At 42.5% G+C, this 17,626-nt stretch overlaps 2 protein-coding genes across 6 annotated transcripts in view; both read right to left on the reverse strand.

Annotated features, from left to right (window-relative positions):
• LOC130276985 (oocyte zinc finger protein XlCOF22-like) overlaps positions 1-17,626 on the reverse strand; it is a 65,920-nt gene that overhangs the window by 36,809 nt on the left and 11,485 nt on the right. For 4 of the 5 annotated variants that reach the window (XM_056527217.1, XM_056527370.1, XM_056527130.1 and 1 more), the window contains exons 3-5: positions 17,239-17,418; positions 15,486-15,692; positions 14,897-15,076 (exon numbers count right to left, since the gene is read on the reverse strand). In XM_056527217.1, the coding sequence (XP_056383192.1) occupies positions 14,897-15,076; positions 15,486-15,692; positions 17,239-17,418 (567 nt within the window). Of the gene's footprint in view, positions 1-13,510; positions 14,396-14,896; positions 15,077-15,485; positions 15,693-17,238; positions 17,419-17,626 lie in introns of those variants that run through there. The other variant, XM_056527755.1, reaches the window with a different exon arrangement.
• LOC130284699 (zinc finger protein OZF-like) lies at positions 3,618-11,819 on the reverse strand. The gene is made up of 3 exons (XM_056535386.1): positions 11,699-11,819; positions 11,264-11,318; positions 3,618-8,202 (listed from the first exon to the last, which is right to left on the reverse strand). The coding sequence occupies exon 3, from the start codon at positions 8,189-8,191 to the stop codon at positions 6,602-6,604; it is 1,590 nt and encodes a 529-aa protein (XP_056391361.1). The 5' UTR covers positions 8,192-8,202; positions 11,264-11,318; positions 11,699-11,819; the 3' UTR covers positions 3,618-6,601.

Raw genomic sequence — 17,626 nt, forward strand, 5'->3', positions numbered from 1 at the left:
ATAATGTATAGTGGATAATGTATAGTGTATAATGTATAGTGTATAATGTATAGTGGACAATGTATAGTAGACAATGTATAGTGGATAATGTATAGTGGACAATGTATAGTGGATAATGTATAGTGTATAATGTTTAGTGGATAATGTATAGTGCATAATGTATAGTGAATAATGTATAGTGTATAATGTATAGTGGATAATGTATAGTGGATAATGTATAGTGTCTAATGTATAGCGGATAATGTATAGTGTATAATGTATAGTGGATAATGTATAGTGGACAATGTATAGTGTATAATGTATAGTGGATAATGTATAGTGGATAATGTATAGTGGACAATGTATAGTGTATAATGTATTGTGGATAATGTATAGTGTATAATGTATAGTGGATAATGTATAGTGTATAATGTATAGTGGACAATGTGTAGTGTATAATGTATAGTGGATAATGTATAGTGTATAATGTATAGTGTATAATGTATAGCGTATAATGTATAGCGGATAATGTATAGCGTATAATGTATAGTGGATAATGTATAGTGGATAATGTATAGTGTATATTGTATAGTGAATAATGTATAGTGTATAATGTATAGTGGATAATGTATAGTGTATAATGTATAGTGTATAATGTACAGTGTATAATGTATAGTGGATAATGTATAGTGTATAATGTATAGTGTATAATGTATAGTGTATAATGTATAGCGGATAATGTATAGTGTATAATGTATAGCGGATAATGTATAGCGGACAATGTATAGTGTATAATGTATAGTGTATAATGTATAGTGTATAATGTATAGCGGATAATGTATAGCGGATAATGTATAGTGTATAATGTATAGTGTATAATGTATAGTGTATAATGTATAGTGGATAATGTATAGCGTATAATGTATAGCGGATAATGTATAGTGTATAATGTATAGCGGATAATGTATAGCGTATAATGTATAGCGGACAATGTATAGTGGACAATGTATAGTGTATAATGTATAGTGTATAATGTATAGTGTATAATGTATAGTGGATAATGTATAGTGGATAATGTATAGTATATAATGTATAGTGGATAATGTATAGTGTATAATGTATAGTGGATAATGTATAGTGTATAATGTATAGTGGATAATGTATAGTTTATAATGTATAGTGGATAATGTATAGTGGATAATGTATAGTGGACAATGTATAGTGTATAATGTATAGTGGATAATGTATAGTGGACAATGTGTAGTGGATAATGTATAGTGTATAATGTATAGTGTATAATGTATAGTGTATAATGTATAGTGTATAATGTATAGCGGATAATGTATAGCGGATAATGTATAGCGGATAATGTATAGCGGATAATGTATAGCGGATAATGTACAGTGGATAATGTATAGTGGACAATGTATAGTGGACAATGTATAGTGGATAATGTATAGAGGATAATGTATAGTGGATAATGTGTAGCGGACAATGTACAGTGGATAATGTATAGTGTATAATGTATAGCGGACAATGTATAGCGGATAATGTATAGCGGACAATGTACAGTGGATAATGTATAGTGTATAATGTATAGTGTATAATGTATAGCGGATAATGTATAGCGGATAATGTATAGTGTATAATGTATAGTGTATAATGTATAGTGTATAATGTATAGTGGACAATGTACAGTGGATAATGTATAGTGTATAATGTATAGTGGATAATGTATAGTGTATAATGTATAGCGGATAATGTATAGTGGATAATGTATAGTGTATAATGTATAGTGTATAATGTATAGTGTATAATGTATAGTGGACATTGTATAGTGTATAATGTATAGTGTATAATGTATAGTGTATAATGTATAGTGGACATTGTATAGTGTATAATGTATAGTGAATAATGTATAGTGTATAATGTATAGTGTATAATGTATAGTGTATAATGTATAGTGGATAATGTATAGTGGATAATGTATAGTGGACAATGTATAGTGGACAATGTATAGTGGACAATGTATAGTGGACAATGTATAGTGGATAATGTATAGTGGACAATGTATAGTGGACAATGTATAGTGTATAATGTATAGTGTATAATGTATAGTGGATAATGTACAGTGGATAATGTATAATGTATAGCGGATAATGTATAGTGGATAATGTATAGTGGATAATGTATAGTGGATAATGTATAGTGGATAATGTATAGTGTATAATGTATAGTGGATAATGTATAGTGGATAATGTACAGTGGATAATGTATAGTGGATAATGTGTAGTGGATAATGTGTAGCGGACAATGTGTAGTGGATAATGTATAGCGGATAATGTATAGTGGATAATGTATAGTGGATAATGTATAGTGGATAATGTATAGTGGATAATGTATAGTGTATAATGTATAGTGGATAATGTACAGTGGATAATGTACAGTGTATAATGTATAGTGGATAATGTGTAGCGGACAATGTATAGTGTATAATGTATAGTGGATAATGTGTAGTGGATAATGTATAGTGGATAATGTATAGTGGATAATGTGTAGTGGATAATGTATAGTGGATAATGTGTAGTGGATAATGTATAGTGGATAATGTATAGTGGATAATGTGTAGTGGATAATGTATAGTGGATAATGTGTAGCGGATAATGTGTAGCGGACAATGTATAGTGGATAATGTATAGTGGATAATGTATAGTGTATAATGTATAGTGGATAATGTACAGTGGATAATGTATAGTGGATAATGTATAGTGGATAATGTATAATGTATAGTGGATAATGTATAGTGGACAATGTATAGTGGATAATGTATAGTGTATAATGTACAGTGTATAATGTATAGCGGATAATGTATAGTGGACAATGTATAGTGTATAATGTATAGTGGATAATGTATAGTGGATAATGTATAGTGTATAATGTATAGCGGATAATGTATAGTGGACAATGTATAGTGGATAATGTATAGTGGACAATGTATAGTGGATAATGTATAGTGGATAATGTATAGTGGATAATGTATAGTGGATGATGTATAGTGGAGGATGTATAGTGGATGTATAGTGGATAATGTATAGTGGATAATGTATAGTGGATAATGTATAGTGTATAATGTATAGTGTATAATGTATAGTGGATAATGTATAGTGGATAATGTATAGTGGATAATGTATAGCGGATAATGTATAGTGGACAATGTATAGTGTATAATGTATAGTGGATAATGTATAGTGTATAATGTATAGTGTATAATGTATAGTGTATAATGTATAGTGTATAATGTATAGTGGAGGATGTATAGTGGAGGATGTATAGTGGATGTATAGTGGATAATGTATAGTGGATAATGTATAGTGTATAATGTATAGTGTATAATGTATAGTGGATAATGTATAGTGGATAATGTATAGTGTATAATGTATAGTGGATAATGTATAGTGTATAATGTATAGTGTATAATGTATAGTGTATAATGTATAGCGGATAATGTATAGCGGATAATGTATAGTGGATAATGTATAGTGGATAATGTATAGTGGATAATGTATAGTGGATAATGTATAGTGGATAATGTATAGTGGATAATGTATAGTGGATAATGTATAGTGTATAATGTATAGTGTTTCCTCCTTCATGTGGTTATTGTGATTATTTACTATTTGTTTCTTTCTGTTGTTGTTTTATATAAATCATAGTATCTCTCATATCTCCCTAAAGGGGTACTCCGCCACACACATCTTATCCCCTATCCAAAGGACATTTCGGCAGCTGCGGCGTCTGGAGAACAGACGCTTGTAGGGACATGACGCCACGCCCCCTACATTAATGTCCATGGGAGGGGGCGTGGCGGCCTGCATCACCAGTCATCGGGCACGGAGCTGAGTTCGCACCATGATCTGAATAACAGGGGCGCCTGCCCGAAGATCGTGGGGTCCCCGGCGGCAGGACCCCCGTGATCTAACATCTTATCCCCTATCCTTTAGATTGGGGATAAGATGTGTGCGGTGGAGTGCCCCTTTAAGCATATAATGTTCTCCAGGATTGACCATGTATTCTGTCCTTCTGCAGCCATTCGAGGGTAATTATTGCGGTAACATTCAGATCCATTGATAACATTGAAAAAAGTTTGCTACTCACTGAGTGTCAGGGAGGCTAGTCCTGATCTGGAGGAGTAGAGGGAAGTGTCAGGGAGGCTAGTCCTGATCTGGAGGAGTAGAGGGAAGTGTCGGGGAGGCTAGTCCTGATCTGGAGGAGTAGAGGGAAGTGTCGGGGAGGCTAGTTCTGATATGGAGGAGTAGAGGGAAGTGTCGGGGAGGCTAGTCCTAATCTGGAGGAGTAGAGGGAAGTGTCGGGAGGCTAGTCCTGATCTGGAGGAGTAGAGGGAAGAGTGTCAGGGAGGATAATCCTGATCTGGAGGAGTAAAGGGAAGTGTCAGGGAGGCTAGTTCTGATCTGGAGGAGTAGAGGGAAGTGTCGGGGAGGCTAGTCCTGATCTGTAGGGGTGGAAGGAAGAGTGTCAGGGAGGCTAGTCCTGATCTGTAGGGGTGGAAGGAAGAGTGTCACGGAGGCTAGTCCTGATCTGGAGGAGTAGAGGGAAGAGTATCAGGGAGGATAATCCTGATCTGGAGGAGTAGAGGGAAGAGTATCAGGGAGGATAATCCTGATCTGGAGGATAGAGTGAAAAGTGTCAGAGAGGCTAGTCTTGATCTGGAGGATAGAGTGAAGAGTGTCAGGGAGGCTAGTCCTGATCTGGAGATGTAGAGGGAAGAGTGTCGGGGAGGCTAGTCCTGATCTGGAGGGGTAGAGGGAAGAGTGTAAGGGACGCTTGTCCTCATCTGGAGGATAAAGTTAAGAGTGTCAGGGAGGCTAGTCCTGATCTGGGGGAGTAGAGGGAAGAGTGTCCTGGAGGCTAGTCCTGATCTGGAAGAGTAGAGGGAAGAGTATCCTCGAGGCTAGTCCTGATCTGGAAGAGTAGAGGGAAGAGTATCCTGGAGGCTAGTCCTGATCTGGAAGAGTAGAGGGAAGAGTGTCCTGGAGGCTAGTCCTGATCTGGAAGAGTAGAGGGAAGAGTATCCTGGAGGCTAGTCCTGATCTGGAGTAGATAGAAGAGGGTCAGGAAGGCTAGTCCTGATCTGGGGGAGTAGAGGGAAGAGTGTCAGGGTGGCTAGTCCTGCTCTGGAGGATAGAGTGAAGAGTGTCAGAGAGGCTAGTCCTGATCTGGAGGATAGAGTGAAGAGTGTCAGGAGGCTAATCCGGATCTGGAGGATAGATTTAAGAGTGTCAGGAGGCTAATCCGGATCTGGAGGATAGATTTAAGAGTGTCAGGAGGCTAATCCGGATCTGGAGGATAGAGTGAAGAGTGTCAGAGAGGCTAGTCCTGATCTGGAGGATAGAGTGAAGAGTGTCAGGAGGCTAATCTGGATCTGTAGGATAGAGTGAAGAGTGTCAGAGAGGCCAGTCCTGATCTGGAAGAGTAGAGTAAAGTGTCGGGGAGGCTAGTCCTGATCTGAAGGAGTAGAGGGAAGAGTGTCGGGGAGGCTAGTCCTGATCTGGAGTAGAGGGAAGAGAGTCAGGGAGGATACTCCTGATCTGGAGGTGTAGAGGGAAAAGTGTTAGGAAGGCTAGTCCTAATCTGGAGGGGTAGAGAGAATAGTGTCAGGGAGGCTAGTCCTGATCTGGAGGATAGAGTGAAGAGTGTCAGGGAGGCTAGTCCAGATCTGGAGAGGTAGAGGGAGGCGTGTAAGGGAGGCTAGTCCTAATCTGGAGGGGTAGATGGAATAGTGTCAGGGAGGCTAGTCTTGATCTTGAGGGGTAGAGGGAAAAGTGTCAGGGAGGCTAGTCCTAATCTGGAGGAGTAGAGGGAAGAGTGTCAGGGAGGCTAGTCCTAATCTGGAAGGGTAGATGGAATAGTGTCAGGGAGGGTAGTCCTGATCTGGAGGGGTACAGCGAGGAGTGTCCGGGAGGTATAGTTCTATTCTGGAAAACCCCAACAAGTTTGCCAAGTTGACAGATGATCATAATGTTAGTTCAGGACAAGCATTGCTGCAGCAAGAGACTGACAGAAGGGTGTCGGCTCCAGTAAGGAGAGGAGGTGCAGACCAGAAGGTGCTGGTAGTGAGGAATCAGTTATTAGAGGGACAGACAGGGAAATCTGACTTGTTGAACAGTGTGTTGTCGTCCTGGCCCTGAAGTTCGGCACATCGCGGGTTGGGTGGACAGATTAGTGCGACGGGCTGGTGAGGATCCAGCGGTCATGGTGCATAAGGTCTAAGGCCAGAAGCCTCACCAATAAGATGGATAAACTAGAACTGATTAGAAGAAGCGGTGATGGGTGGTGATGGATGATGGGTGGTGATGGATGATGGGTGGTGATGGATGATGTTCTACCATCAGCTTATGACAGATCATCGTCTGAGGCTTCACAGCGGTGATCACTTTATTTTCTGTATTACAGTCATATATACAAATTAATCATCAGACCTAGAAATAAGCGAATCAAAAATAAACAAATGTTTGGGAAATTAACTCATCTCTACTCAGAAAGCATCAGGCAGACAAGCAGGTCCTACAGTGGAGATCCACACACATGTCCTACACTCAGAACATTAAAATGGCTTCTCCCCTGAATGAGTTCTTTGATGTTTAACAAGACCAGATTTCTGACTAAAACATTTCCCACATTCAGGACATGGAAACGGCTTCTCTCCTGTGTGAATTCTTAGATGTTGTATAAGACCCAATTTCTGACTAAAACACCTTCCACATTCCGAACACGAAAACGGCTTCTCCCCTGTGTGGGTTTTTAAATGTTCAATAAGACTTGATTTCTGACCAAAACATTTTCCACATTCTGAACATGAAAATGGCTTTTCCCCCGAGTGAATCCTACGATGTCTAACAAGACCCGATTTCCTAATAAAACATTTCCCACATTCTGAACATAAAAAAGTATTTTTCCCTGTGTGAGTTTCCTGGTGTATCTCTGACAAGGATTTATCTCCTGTGTGAACTCTCTGATGGTCAACAAGATGTGATTTCCTAGTAAAACATTTCCCACATTCTGAGCATGAAAATGGCTTTTCCCCTGTGTGACTTCTTAGATGTTGCATAAGACTTATTTTATGACTAAAACATTTCCCACAGTCAGGGCATGAAAATGGTTTATCTATTGTGTGAAAGGGTTTGTCTCCTGCATGGATTATCTGATGTTTTACAACATCTGATTTCTGAGTAAAACATTTCCCACATTCTGAACATGAAAATGGTTTCTCTCCTGTGTGGATTACTTGATGTCTCTCAAGATGATGTTTAAGCTTAAACCACTTCCCACATTCCTGGCATGAAAAGGATTTTTCTTCGGTGTGAGTTTTCTGATGTCCAATAAGATGTGATTTCCTAGTAAAAGATTTCCCACATTCCGGACATGAAAATGGCCTTTCATTTATGTGAATTCTCTCATGCATGGAAAGACTGTATTTCTTTTTAAAACGTTTCCCACATTCAGCACATGAAAAAGGTTTCTCTTCTGTCTGAACTCCTTGTTGTGAATCCTGACTTAAAGCGTTCACATTTTCGGGACATGATAAAAGTTTCTCCTCTGTGTGAGTTCTTAGATGTTCCGCAAAAGAATCTTTACGCACAAAACATTTCCCACATTCCAAACATGAATATGGCTTCTTCCCTGTGTGAGTTCTCAGATGTTCACCAAGATTTGATTTATGGGTAAAGCATTTCCCACATTCTGTGCATAAAAATGGCTTCTCCCCTGTGTGAATTCTCCGATGACTCTCAAGACAATCTTTACGCATGAAGCATTTTCCGCATTCTGAACAGGAATACGGCTTCTCTCCTGTGTGAATTCTCTGATGTCCAATGAGATGTGTTTTCCTAGTAAAAGCTTTTCCGCATTCTGAACAAGAAAACGGCTTCTCTCCAGTGTGAATTGCCTGATGTCCCATAAGAGCCGATTTCCATGTAAAAGATTTTCCACATTCTAAACACGAAAATGGCCTTTCATCTGTGTGGATTCTCTTGTGCATGGAAAGACGAGATTTCTTTTTAAACTGTTTCCCACATTCACAGCATGAAAATATTTTTCCTGGTCTGTGTTCAGTTCCCTTTTTGCCAATCTGTGATTCATGGTCTTGTACTCCATTGTAAGAAGATAGAAAGGGATGTCCGTGGGAGCCTCTCATCCAGTCTTCACCTGGAATGAGAAAAAAAATATTTTCCAAAATAACTGATATTATATATTTTTTTATGTAAAAAATCTATAAAAAGAGAAAGTTGTGCATCGATATACAGTCGACAAATCAAGATAAGAAAGCATTTGTATCACAGAACTAAAAATAATCCATGCTGAGACACTGTACAGCAGCTCCTACTGTCATGTCTGTATTGGCCTGTGTTCACACACAGCTATTGGTTTGGTTGTGTGTGAACAGTTTTATGTTCCCTGGTCAGGGAATAGTTAAAGGGGTTATCCACCATAAGGTGATTTTAGTACGTACCTGGCAGGCAGTAATGGACATGCTTAGAAAGACAATATGTGCTTGTCTTGGGGCTAAATGGCTATGTTGTGAGATTACCATAATGCTGTGGCTAGATTTTTGTGAACTGGTATTTCCTGTTTGACTTTTCTTTTTTTTGCCTTCAAATTCCATAATTCAATTTTCCTCCCTCCCACACATCAGCCACCCCACCCATTGAAACATAAATGAGCTGCATCCATTCAAAAGACCTGTGGTTTTCAATCAGGGTGCCTACAGCTGTTGCATTAGTTGCAGATTGATCTCTCTCCCACCAAGCGATCCCTCCACCCATTGAAGCAGACAGGCTCCCTGTCATCAGCTGACTAGTGATGTCAGGTCTTGGCCGCATTGCAACCTGGGAAAAATCTGAGACAACAGTCATTTTGTATGCTGGTAAAAATCACAGAAGAATTGTGAGAAAACCGTCACACACAGGTACAGACACTATATTATGAACTACACTAACTTTACAGCTCCTGTAGCATAGTCAAATAAAAAAAATCCTGGAATACCCCTTTAAAGCCTTTGGCTTGCTAGCCAATAGCTCCTAGGGTGTGTCTATTTAAAGTCAGCCCAGTCTACCCTCTGGGCTGGTGATTACAGATTACACATGGACATGCTGCATGGAGCTCTTGGTGAAACACTCTTTATTTGAGTTTTTAATCTACTATTTTACATTAGCATGCACTTTGTATTTTCTGGTTTTAGCCATGGTTAGGTGGCATGCTTATAGTAGATTTTAATCTGTGTTTGTATAGTCGGTTTTAGGATTTGTATATCCTTTCTGCTATGTTTCTGTTCACACTGTGTTTTCTCTTGTATCCGTTTTTTATGAAGTTCTGTGTTTTATATTTCTGTTTTCTTACTGGGTCAGCTTCTGACCACACTGTGGAGTGTGTCCCTGGCCAGTAGTCTATTTGGATTTAGTATTAATGGCTACTTCGTTAGTGGAGTGGAGTGTCCAGTTTGTGAGTCCAGTGTGAACATGTTGTCCTATGTTGCATCCCTGTTACCGTTCCATGGGGACTCCTTCTCTACAGGAGGTGTTTTGAGGAATTGTGATTTATCCTGTCTTGTGTTCAGTGTGAACAGTGTTCTATAATTATATCCAGTTGTATCCGTTTTTCTGAGTTGTAACTAGGCATCCCTGTTATCTGTCCATGGGGACTCCGTGTCTACTGGAGGTGTTCTGAGGGATTGCAATTCTTGTCTTGTGTTCAGTGTGAACAGTGTTCTATAATTATATTCTGTTGTATTTGTTTTCTCAGTTGTATCTAGGCATCCATGTTATCTGTCCATGGAGACTCCATGTCTACTGGAGGTTTTACGTGGGATTGCAAATATTCCTGTTTAGCGATAGATCCCGTTTACCTGTCTGTGGGGACTCAGAGGGTATTGTTATTCCTGTGTCTAGCGGAGGTTTTTCTAGGGGATTAAGCTTATTCCTGTTTTGCTCTGGAGTATGTTCAGACTTATCCATTTTCCTGTCTGGTGTTTTGAACTCTATGGGGGAGATTTATCAAAACGTATCCAGAGGAAAAGTTGCTGAGTTGCCCATAGCAACCAATCAGATCGCTTCTTTCATTTTTGACAAGGCTCTGCAAAATGAAAGAAGCGACCTGATTGGTTGCTATGGGCAACTCAGCAACTTTTCCTTTGATAAATCTCCCCCTATATGTTTATTAGTTTTTTATTTAGATCTTTGGAGTTCTGTTCATGACTTATCTATAGTGTCGTCTGTTCACGACCACTGAGTCCTCTGTTCATGTCTGCTGATAAAGTGTCCTCTGTATTAACTCTCTGATCTGTGTCCTCTGAACTTTATACTATAGAGTTCTATGTTCCTGTATGTTTCTGGGTTGTGACCGAATATTTGTTAGTATGTGTTTTTATTAGGCCCCTGCACTTTAGTTCAGGGAGGGACCGGTGGCCAGTTGTCGATCCACCATTTAGGGTGAATGGGCAAGTAGGCAGGGAGAGCGGTTTTAGGGTCAGTTTAGGGCTCACTCTCCCTGTCCCCCGGTCGGTCCCTGACACCTACTAGTCCATCCACAGGGTATCTGAGGGAGTAGTCCCACCCCAGAGCAGGTTATTTACCATTTATATATCTTTTTTATACCTTATATTATTTTTGACATTTAATCCTGTTAATGTCCCCTGAGGAACCAAGTTTGAAGGGAAACAAGTCAGATTATGGTACTCTGATTATAAAAATTACTTTAGGAGCCAAAATCGCTCACTTGGTGTACATTTAACTTTTAATCCTGTTAGTGTCCCCTGATGAACCCAGTTATCACATTTTTGGGGGAAACACATCTGAATATAGTGTACTCATTATAAAAATAACTTTAGGAGCCAAAATCGCTCACTTAGGGTACATTTGACTTTTAATTTAATCGGGATATAGTGTACTCCTATTACAGAATTTACTTTTGGAGTCAAAATCTCTCACTTTGGGTTCATATTTGAAAGTCTTAGCATAGAATAATTTACTCCTGTGATACACTCCCATTTAGATAAAGCAGTGTCAATACAAACACATTGCCCATGGTGAAACATGTCGAGGGGCACTGTTTCACATTTTAATAATTGCCAAATACTAAGGTCATAGCAAGGGTTTATTAACCTGTTAGGGGTATGATATCGATGTGATATCCATTAGTTCTAATGGGAAACAGGTAGAACATTTGACGTAAACTCAATCTGAAGGACACAAGAACTGCGAAACGCTCTTACCATTCACCGACACCGATACAGGTTTCCCGAGTCTATTCGTTCCATCATCGCGTTCCTGCAAAAAATATCTCACATCAAGGACAAGAGAAAAAGAAATGGGAACCATAGTTTATCCTATTTCCAGGCAAGAATCAATTGGCACTAAAAGAAGGAGGAGTGGAAGAGTCTGAGCCAATGGAGTTTCTTCAATGCAGACAGTAATCTGTAAGCCTTAGAAGCAGCTGACTGACATTGTGCTGTTATTTAATCCAGGACTTACAATGACAATGTAGAACTTCACCTTTACACAAACTGAATATTTATTGGCAAGAAGATGTCCGAACAGGGGGAAGTTCAGCACAATCTCTGAAACTAGTAATAGCCCCGACCTACCACACCTATAGCTTCATTCCACAGAACTATACAAGATCTGAAGAACTTCTCAGCATCATCTACCTGATGGTTCTCTGGGACATTTCCCTCTGGACAGTCCTGGGAATACAGAGGACGGGGACACCTCTCGGGTGGATGTCTATCAATGACTCGATCTGTAGGGAACACACAGGGAATGAATACATCAGTGCTGGATAGATTTCTATGTTACTAGGTAGTGAGAGTGATATCTATATATATGTCTCTTCTTACCTTGTGATGTGAGGGGCCGGTGATCCTCCATCATGACTATGTCCTGGTACAGATCCTTGTGTCCTTCTACATACTCCCACTCCTCCATGGAGAAATAGACCGCCACATCCAGACACCTTATAGGAACCTGACACACAATGATACCGTCATCACCAGACCCCTCCATTACTGTATAATGTCCCAGCAGTGTCACCTCTCTAATCATCACCAGACCCCTCCATTACTGTATAATGTCCCAGCAGTGTCACCTCTCCAGTCATCACCAGACCCCTCCATTACTGTATAATGTCCCAGCAGTGTCACCTCTCTAATCATCACCAGACCCCTCCATTACTGTATAATGTCATAGCAGTGTCACCTCTCCAGTCATCACCAGATCCCTCCATTACTGTATAATGTCCCAGCAGTGTCACCTCTCTAATCATCACCAGACCCCTCCATTACTGTATAATGTCATAGCAGTGTCACCTCTCCAGTCATCACCAGATCCCTCCATTACTGTATAATTTCCCAGCAGTGTCACCTCTCCAGTCATCACCAGACCCCTCCATTACTGTATAATGTCCCAGCAGTGTCACCTCTCCAGTCATCACCAGACCCCTCCATTACTGTATAATGTCCCAGCAGTGTCACCTCTCCAGTCATCACCAGACCCTTCCATTACTGTATAATGTCCCAGCAGTGTCACCTCTCTAGTCATCACCAGACTCCTCCATTACTGTATAATGTCCCAGCAGCGTCACCTCTCCAGTCATCACCAGACCCCTCCATTACTGTATAATGTCCCAGCAGTGTCACCTCTCCAGTCATCACCAGACCCCTCCATTACTGTAAAATGTCCCAGCAGGGTCATCTCTCCAGTCAGCACCAGACCCCTCCATTACTGTATAATGTCCCAGCAGGGTCACCTCTCTAATCATCACCAGACCCCTCCATTACTGTATAATGTCCCAGCAGTGTCACCTCTCCAGTCATCACCAGACCCCTCCATTACTGTAAAATGTCCCAGCAGGGTCATCTCTCCAGTCAGCACCAGACCCCTCCATTACTGTATAATGTCCCAGCAGGGTCACCTCTCTAATCATCACCAGACCCCTCCATTACTGTATAATGTCCCAGCAGTGTCACCTCTCCAGTCATCACCAGACCCCTCCGTTACTGTATAATGTCCCAGCAGTGTCACCTCTCCAGTCTTCAACAGACCCCTCCATTACTGTATAATGTCCCAGCAGTGTCACCTCTCCAGTCATCACCAGACCCCTCCATTACTGTATAATGTCCCAGCAGTGTCACCTCTCCAGTCATCACCAGACCCCTCCATTACTGTATAATGTCCCAGCAGTGTCACCTCTCCAGTCATCACCAGACCCCTCCATTACTGTATAATGTCGCAGCAGTGTCACCTCTCTAATCATCACCAGACCCCTCCACTATTGTATAATGTCGCAGCAGTGTCACCTCTCCAGTCATCACCAGACCCCTCCATCACTCTTTAATGTCCCAGCAGTGTCACCTCTCCAGTCATCTCCAGACCCCTCCATTACTGTATAATGTCCCAGCACTGTCACCTCTCCAGTCATCACCAGACCCCTCCATTACTGTATAATGTCCCAGCAGGGTCACCTCTCCAGTCAGCAGCTCAGTGATCCTGTGGGTGAGTTCTAGGATCTTCTCCTCATGTATCAGTGAGTGAGGTGGAGGCTCCTTGATGGGACCCCGGGTCCTGCAGTATCACCTCTCGAGTCATCACCAGACTCCTCCATTACTGTATAATGTTCCAGCAGTGTCACTTCTCGATTCATCACCAGACCCCTCCATTACTGTATAATGTCCCAGCAGTGTCACCTCTCCAGTCATCACCAGACCCCTCCATTACTGTATAATGTCGCAGCAGTGTCACCTCTCTAATCATCACCAGACCCCTCCATCACTCTATAATGTCCCAGCAGTGTCACCTCTCCAGTCATCACCAGACCCTTCCATTACTGTATAATGTCCCAGCAGGGTCACCTCTCCAGTCAGCAGCTCAGTGATCCTGTGGGTGAGTTCTAGGATCTTCTCCTTATGTATCAGTGAGTGAGGTGGAGGCTCCTTGATGGGACCCCGGGTCCTGCAGTGTCCCAGCAGTGTCACCTCTCGAGTCATCACCAGACTCCTCCATTACTGTATAATGTTCCAGCAGTGTCACTTCTCGATTCATCACCAGACCCCTCCATTACTGTATAATGTCCCAGCAGTGTCACCTATCCAGTCATCACCAGACGCCTTCATTACTGTATAATGTCCCAGAAGTCACCTCTCCAGTCATCACCAGACCCCTCCATTACTGTATAATGTCCCAGCAGGGTCACCTCTCTAATCATCACCAGACTCCTCCATTACTGTATAATGTTCCAGCAGTGTCACTTCTCGATTCATCACCAGACCCCTCCATTACTGTATAATGTCCCAGCAGTGTCACCTATCCAGTCATCACCAGACGCCTTCATTACTGTATAATGTCCCAGAAGTCACCTCTCCAGTCATCACCAGACCCCTCCATTACTGTATAATGTCCCAGCAGTGTCACCTCTCCAGTCATCACCAGACCCCTCCATTACTGTATAATGTCCCAGCAGGGTCACCTCTCCAGTCATCACCAGATCCCTCCATTACTGTATAATGTCCCAGCAGTGTCACCTCTCCAGTCTTCACCAGACCCCTCCATTACTGTATAATGTCCCAGCAGGGTCACCTCTCCAGTCATCACCAGACCCCTCCATTACTGTATAATGTCCCAGCAGAGTCACCTCTCCAGTCATCACCAGACCCCTCCATTACTGTATAATGTCCCAGCAGAGTCACCTCTCCAGTCATCACCAGACCCCTCCATTACTGTATAATGTCCCAGCAGTGTCACCTCTCTAATCATCACCAGACCCCTCCATTACTGTATAATGTCCCAGCAGTGTCACCTCTCCAGTCATCACCAGACCCCTCCATTACTGTATAATGTCCCAGCAGGGTCACCTCTCCAGTCAGCAGCTCAGTGATCCTGTGGGTGAGTTCTAGGATCTTCTCCTCATGTATCAGTGAGTGAGGTGGAGGCTCCGTGATGGGGCCCCGGGTCCTGCTCCGTCCTCCTGACTCATGGAGATGGCTGCTGGGGGCCACACACTCCCCCCATGTCTTCTTCACTATGGTATAATCCTGTGTATGGAAAGACACTGATCACTACATATATTCTAAAGCTCATCATAAAAGTTAGATATATATGTTGGCCAAAAATGACGATTTCAGCACGAATGGCCAACCATCTAATGTGGCAGCTGTCAATGTAAGGATGGGTCGGACATGTTGGATTTCAACTGCCTGATCCTTTTGTTGTCAGACAGAGGAGCCACCATCATCAGGCGCCTCTCAGTAGATTTTTCCCTTTTCCCAATTCAGAATTTCTACACGCTTGGCTGAACATATAAGTTTATGGGAAGATTCGGGGAGACAGAATGACTGTTCGACCTATTGATTACGTGTATGGCCAACTTATCAATCCTTTACCTGCCAGTCATTCACCTGTATTATTGATAGAGATGAGTTATTATTAATGTGAAGCGCTCACCTCTCCAGATATCCAGTAGATTATATCTAGGAAGAAGGCTAATATTCTTGCAGCCATCTGGTTTCTGTCCTTGTCCATTCCTGATGATAAGAGGGGCTGCTGATCCTCCATCATGACTATGTCCTGGTACAGATCCTTGTGTCCTTCTACATACTCCCACTCCTCCATGGAGAAATAGACCGCCACATCCTGACACCTTATAGGAACCTGACACATAATGATACAGTCATCACCAGACCCCTCCATTACTGTATAATGTCCCAGCAGTGTCACCTCTCCAGTCATCACTAGACCCCTCCATTACTGTATAATGTCCCAGCAGTGTCACCTCTCTAATCATCACCAGACCCCTCCATTACTGTATAATGTCCCAGCAGGGTCACCTCTCCAGTCATCACCAGACCCCTCCATTACTGTATAATGTCCCAGCAGTGTCACCTCTCCAGTCATCACCAGACCCCTCCATTACTGTATAATGTCCCAGCAGTGTCACCTCTCTAATCATCACCAGACCCCTCCATTACTGTATAATGTCCCAGCAGTGTCACCTCTCCAGTCATCACCAGACTCCTCCATTACTGTATAATGTCCAGCAGTGTCACCTCTCCAGTCATCACCAGACCCCTCCATTACTGTATAATGTCCCAGCAGTGTCACCTCTCTAATCATCACCAGACCCCTCCATTACTGTATAATGTCCCAGCAGTGTCACCTCTCCAGTCATCACCAGACCCCTCCATTACTGTATAATGTCCCAGCAGGGTCACCTCTCCTGTCATCACCAGACCCCTCCATTACTGTATAATGTCCCAGCAGGGTCACCTCTCCAGTCATCACCAGACCCCTCCATTACTGTATAATGTCCCAGCAGTGTCACCTCTCCAGTCATCACCAGACCCCTCCATTACTGTATAATGTCCCAGCAGGGTCACCTCTCCTGTCATCACCAGACCCCTCCATTACTGTTTAATGTCCAGCAGTGTCACCTCTCCAGTCATCACCAGACCCCTCCATTACTGTATAATGTCCAGCAGGGTCACCTCTCCAGTCATCACCAGACTCCTCCATTACTGTATAATGTCCAGCAGGGTCACCTCTCCAGTCATCACTAGACTCCTCCATTACTGTATAATGTCCAGCAGGGTCACCTCTTCAGTCATCACCAGACCCCTCCATTACTGTATAATGTCCCAGCAGTGTCACCTCTCCTGTCATCACTAGACCCCTCCATTACTGTATAATGTCCCAGCAGTGTCACCTCTCCAGTCATCCCCAGACCCCTCCATTACTGTATAATGTCCCAGCAGTGTCACCTCTCCAGTCATCACCAGACCCCTCCATTACTGTATAATGTCCTAGCAGTGTCACCTCTCCAGTCATCACCAGACCCCTCCATTACTGTATAGTGTCCCAGCAGTGTCACCTCTCTAATCATCACCAGACCCCTCCATTACTGTATAATGTCTCAGCAGTGTCACCTCTCCAGTCATCACCAGACCCCTCCATTACTGTATAATGTCCCAGCAGTGTCACCTCTCCAGTCATCACCAGACCCCTCCATTACTGTATAATGTCCCAGCAGGGTCACCTCTCCAGTCATCACCAGACCCCTCCATTACTGTATAATGTCCCAGCAGGGTCACCTCTCCAGTCATCACCAGACCCCTCCATTACTGTATAATGTCCCAGCAGGGTCACCTCTCCAGTCATCACCAGACCCCTCCATTACTGTATAATGTTCCAGCAGGGTCACCTCTCCAGTCAGCAGCTCAGTGATCCTGTGGATGAGTTCTAGGATCTTCTTCTCATGTATCAGTGAGTGAGGTGGAGGCTCCGTGATGGGGCCCCGGGCCCTGCTCCGTCCTCCTGACTCATGGAGATGGCTGCTGGGGGCCACACACTCCCCCCATGTCTTCTTCACTATGGTGTAATCCTGTGTATGAAGAGACAATGATCACTACATATATTCTGGGATCTTTATTAGTCATTTGTCCATTTCTTATAGAGGATTTGCCATGAACAATACTATGGTGGTCCCAGGTCCACCCCTATTCAACTCTTTGGGAGTGATGTAGCTGGTTGTGCCCCATATTGTCCTGTGGAGAGATGATAGGTGTTGTCCCTGGGATGACCATGCAGAT

The sequence above is a fragment of the Hyla sarda genome, chromosome 1 (genome assembly GCF_029499605.1).
Source record: "Hyla sarda isolate aHylSar1 chromosome 1, aHylSar1.hap1, whole genome shotgun sequence".
Taxonomy (NCBI): domain Eukaryota; kingdom Metazoa; phylum Chordata; class Amphibia; order Anura; family Hylidae; genus Hyla; species Hyla sarda.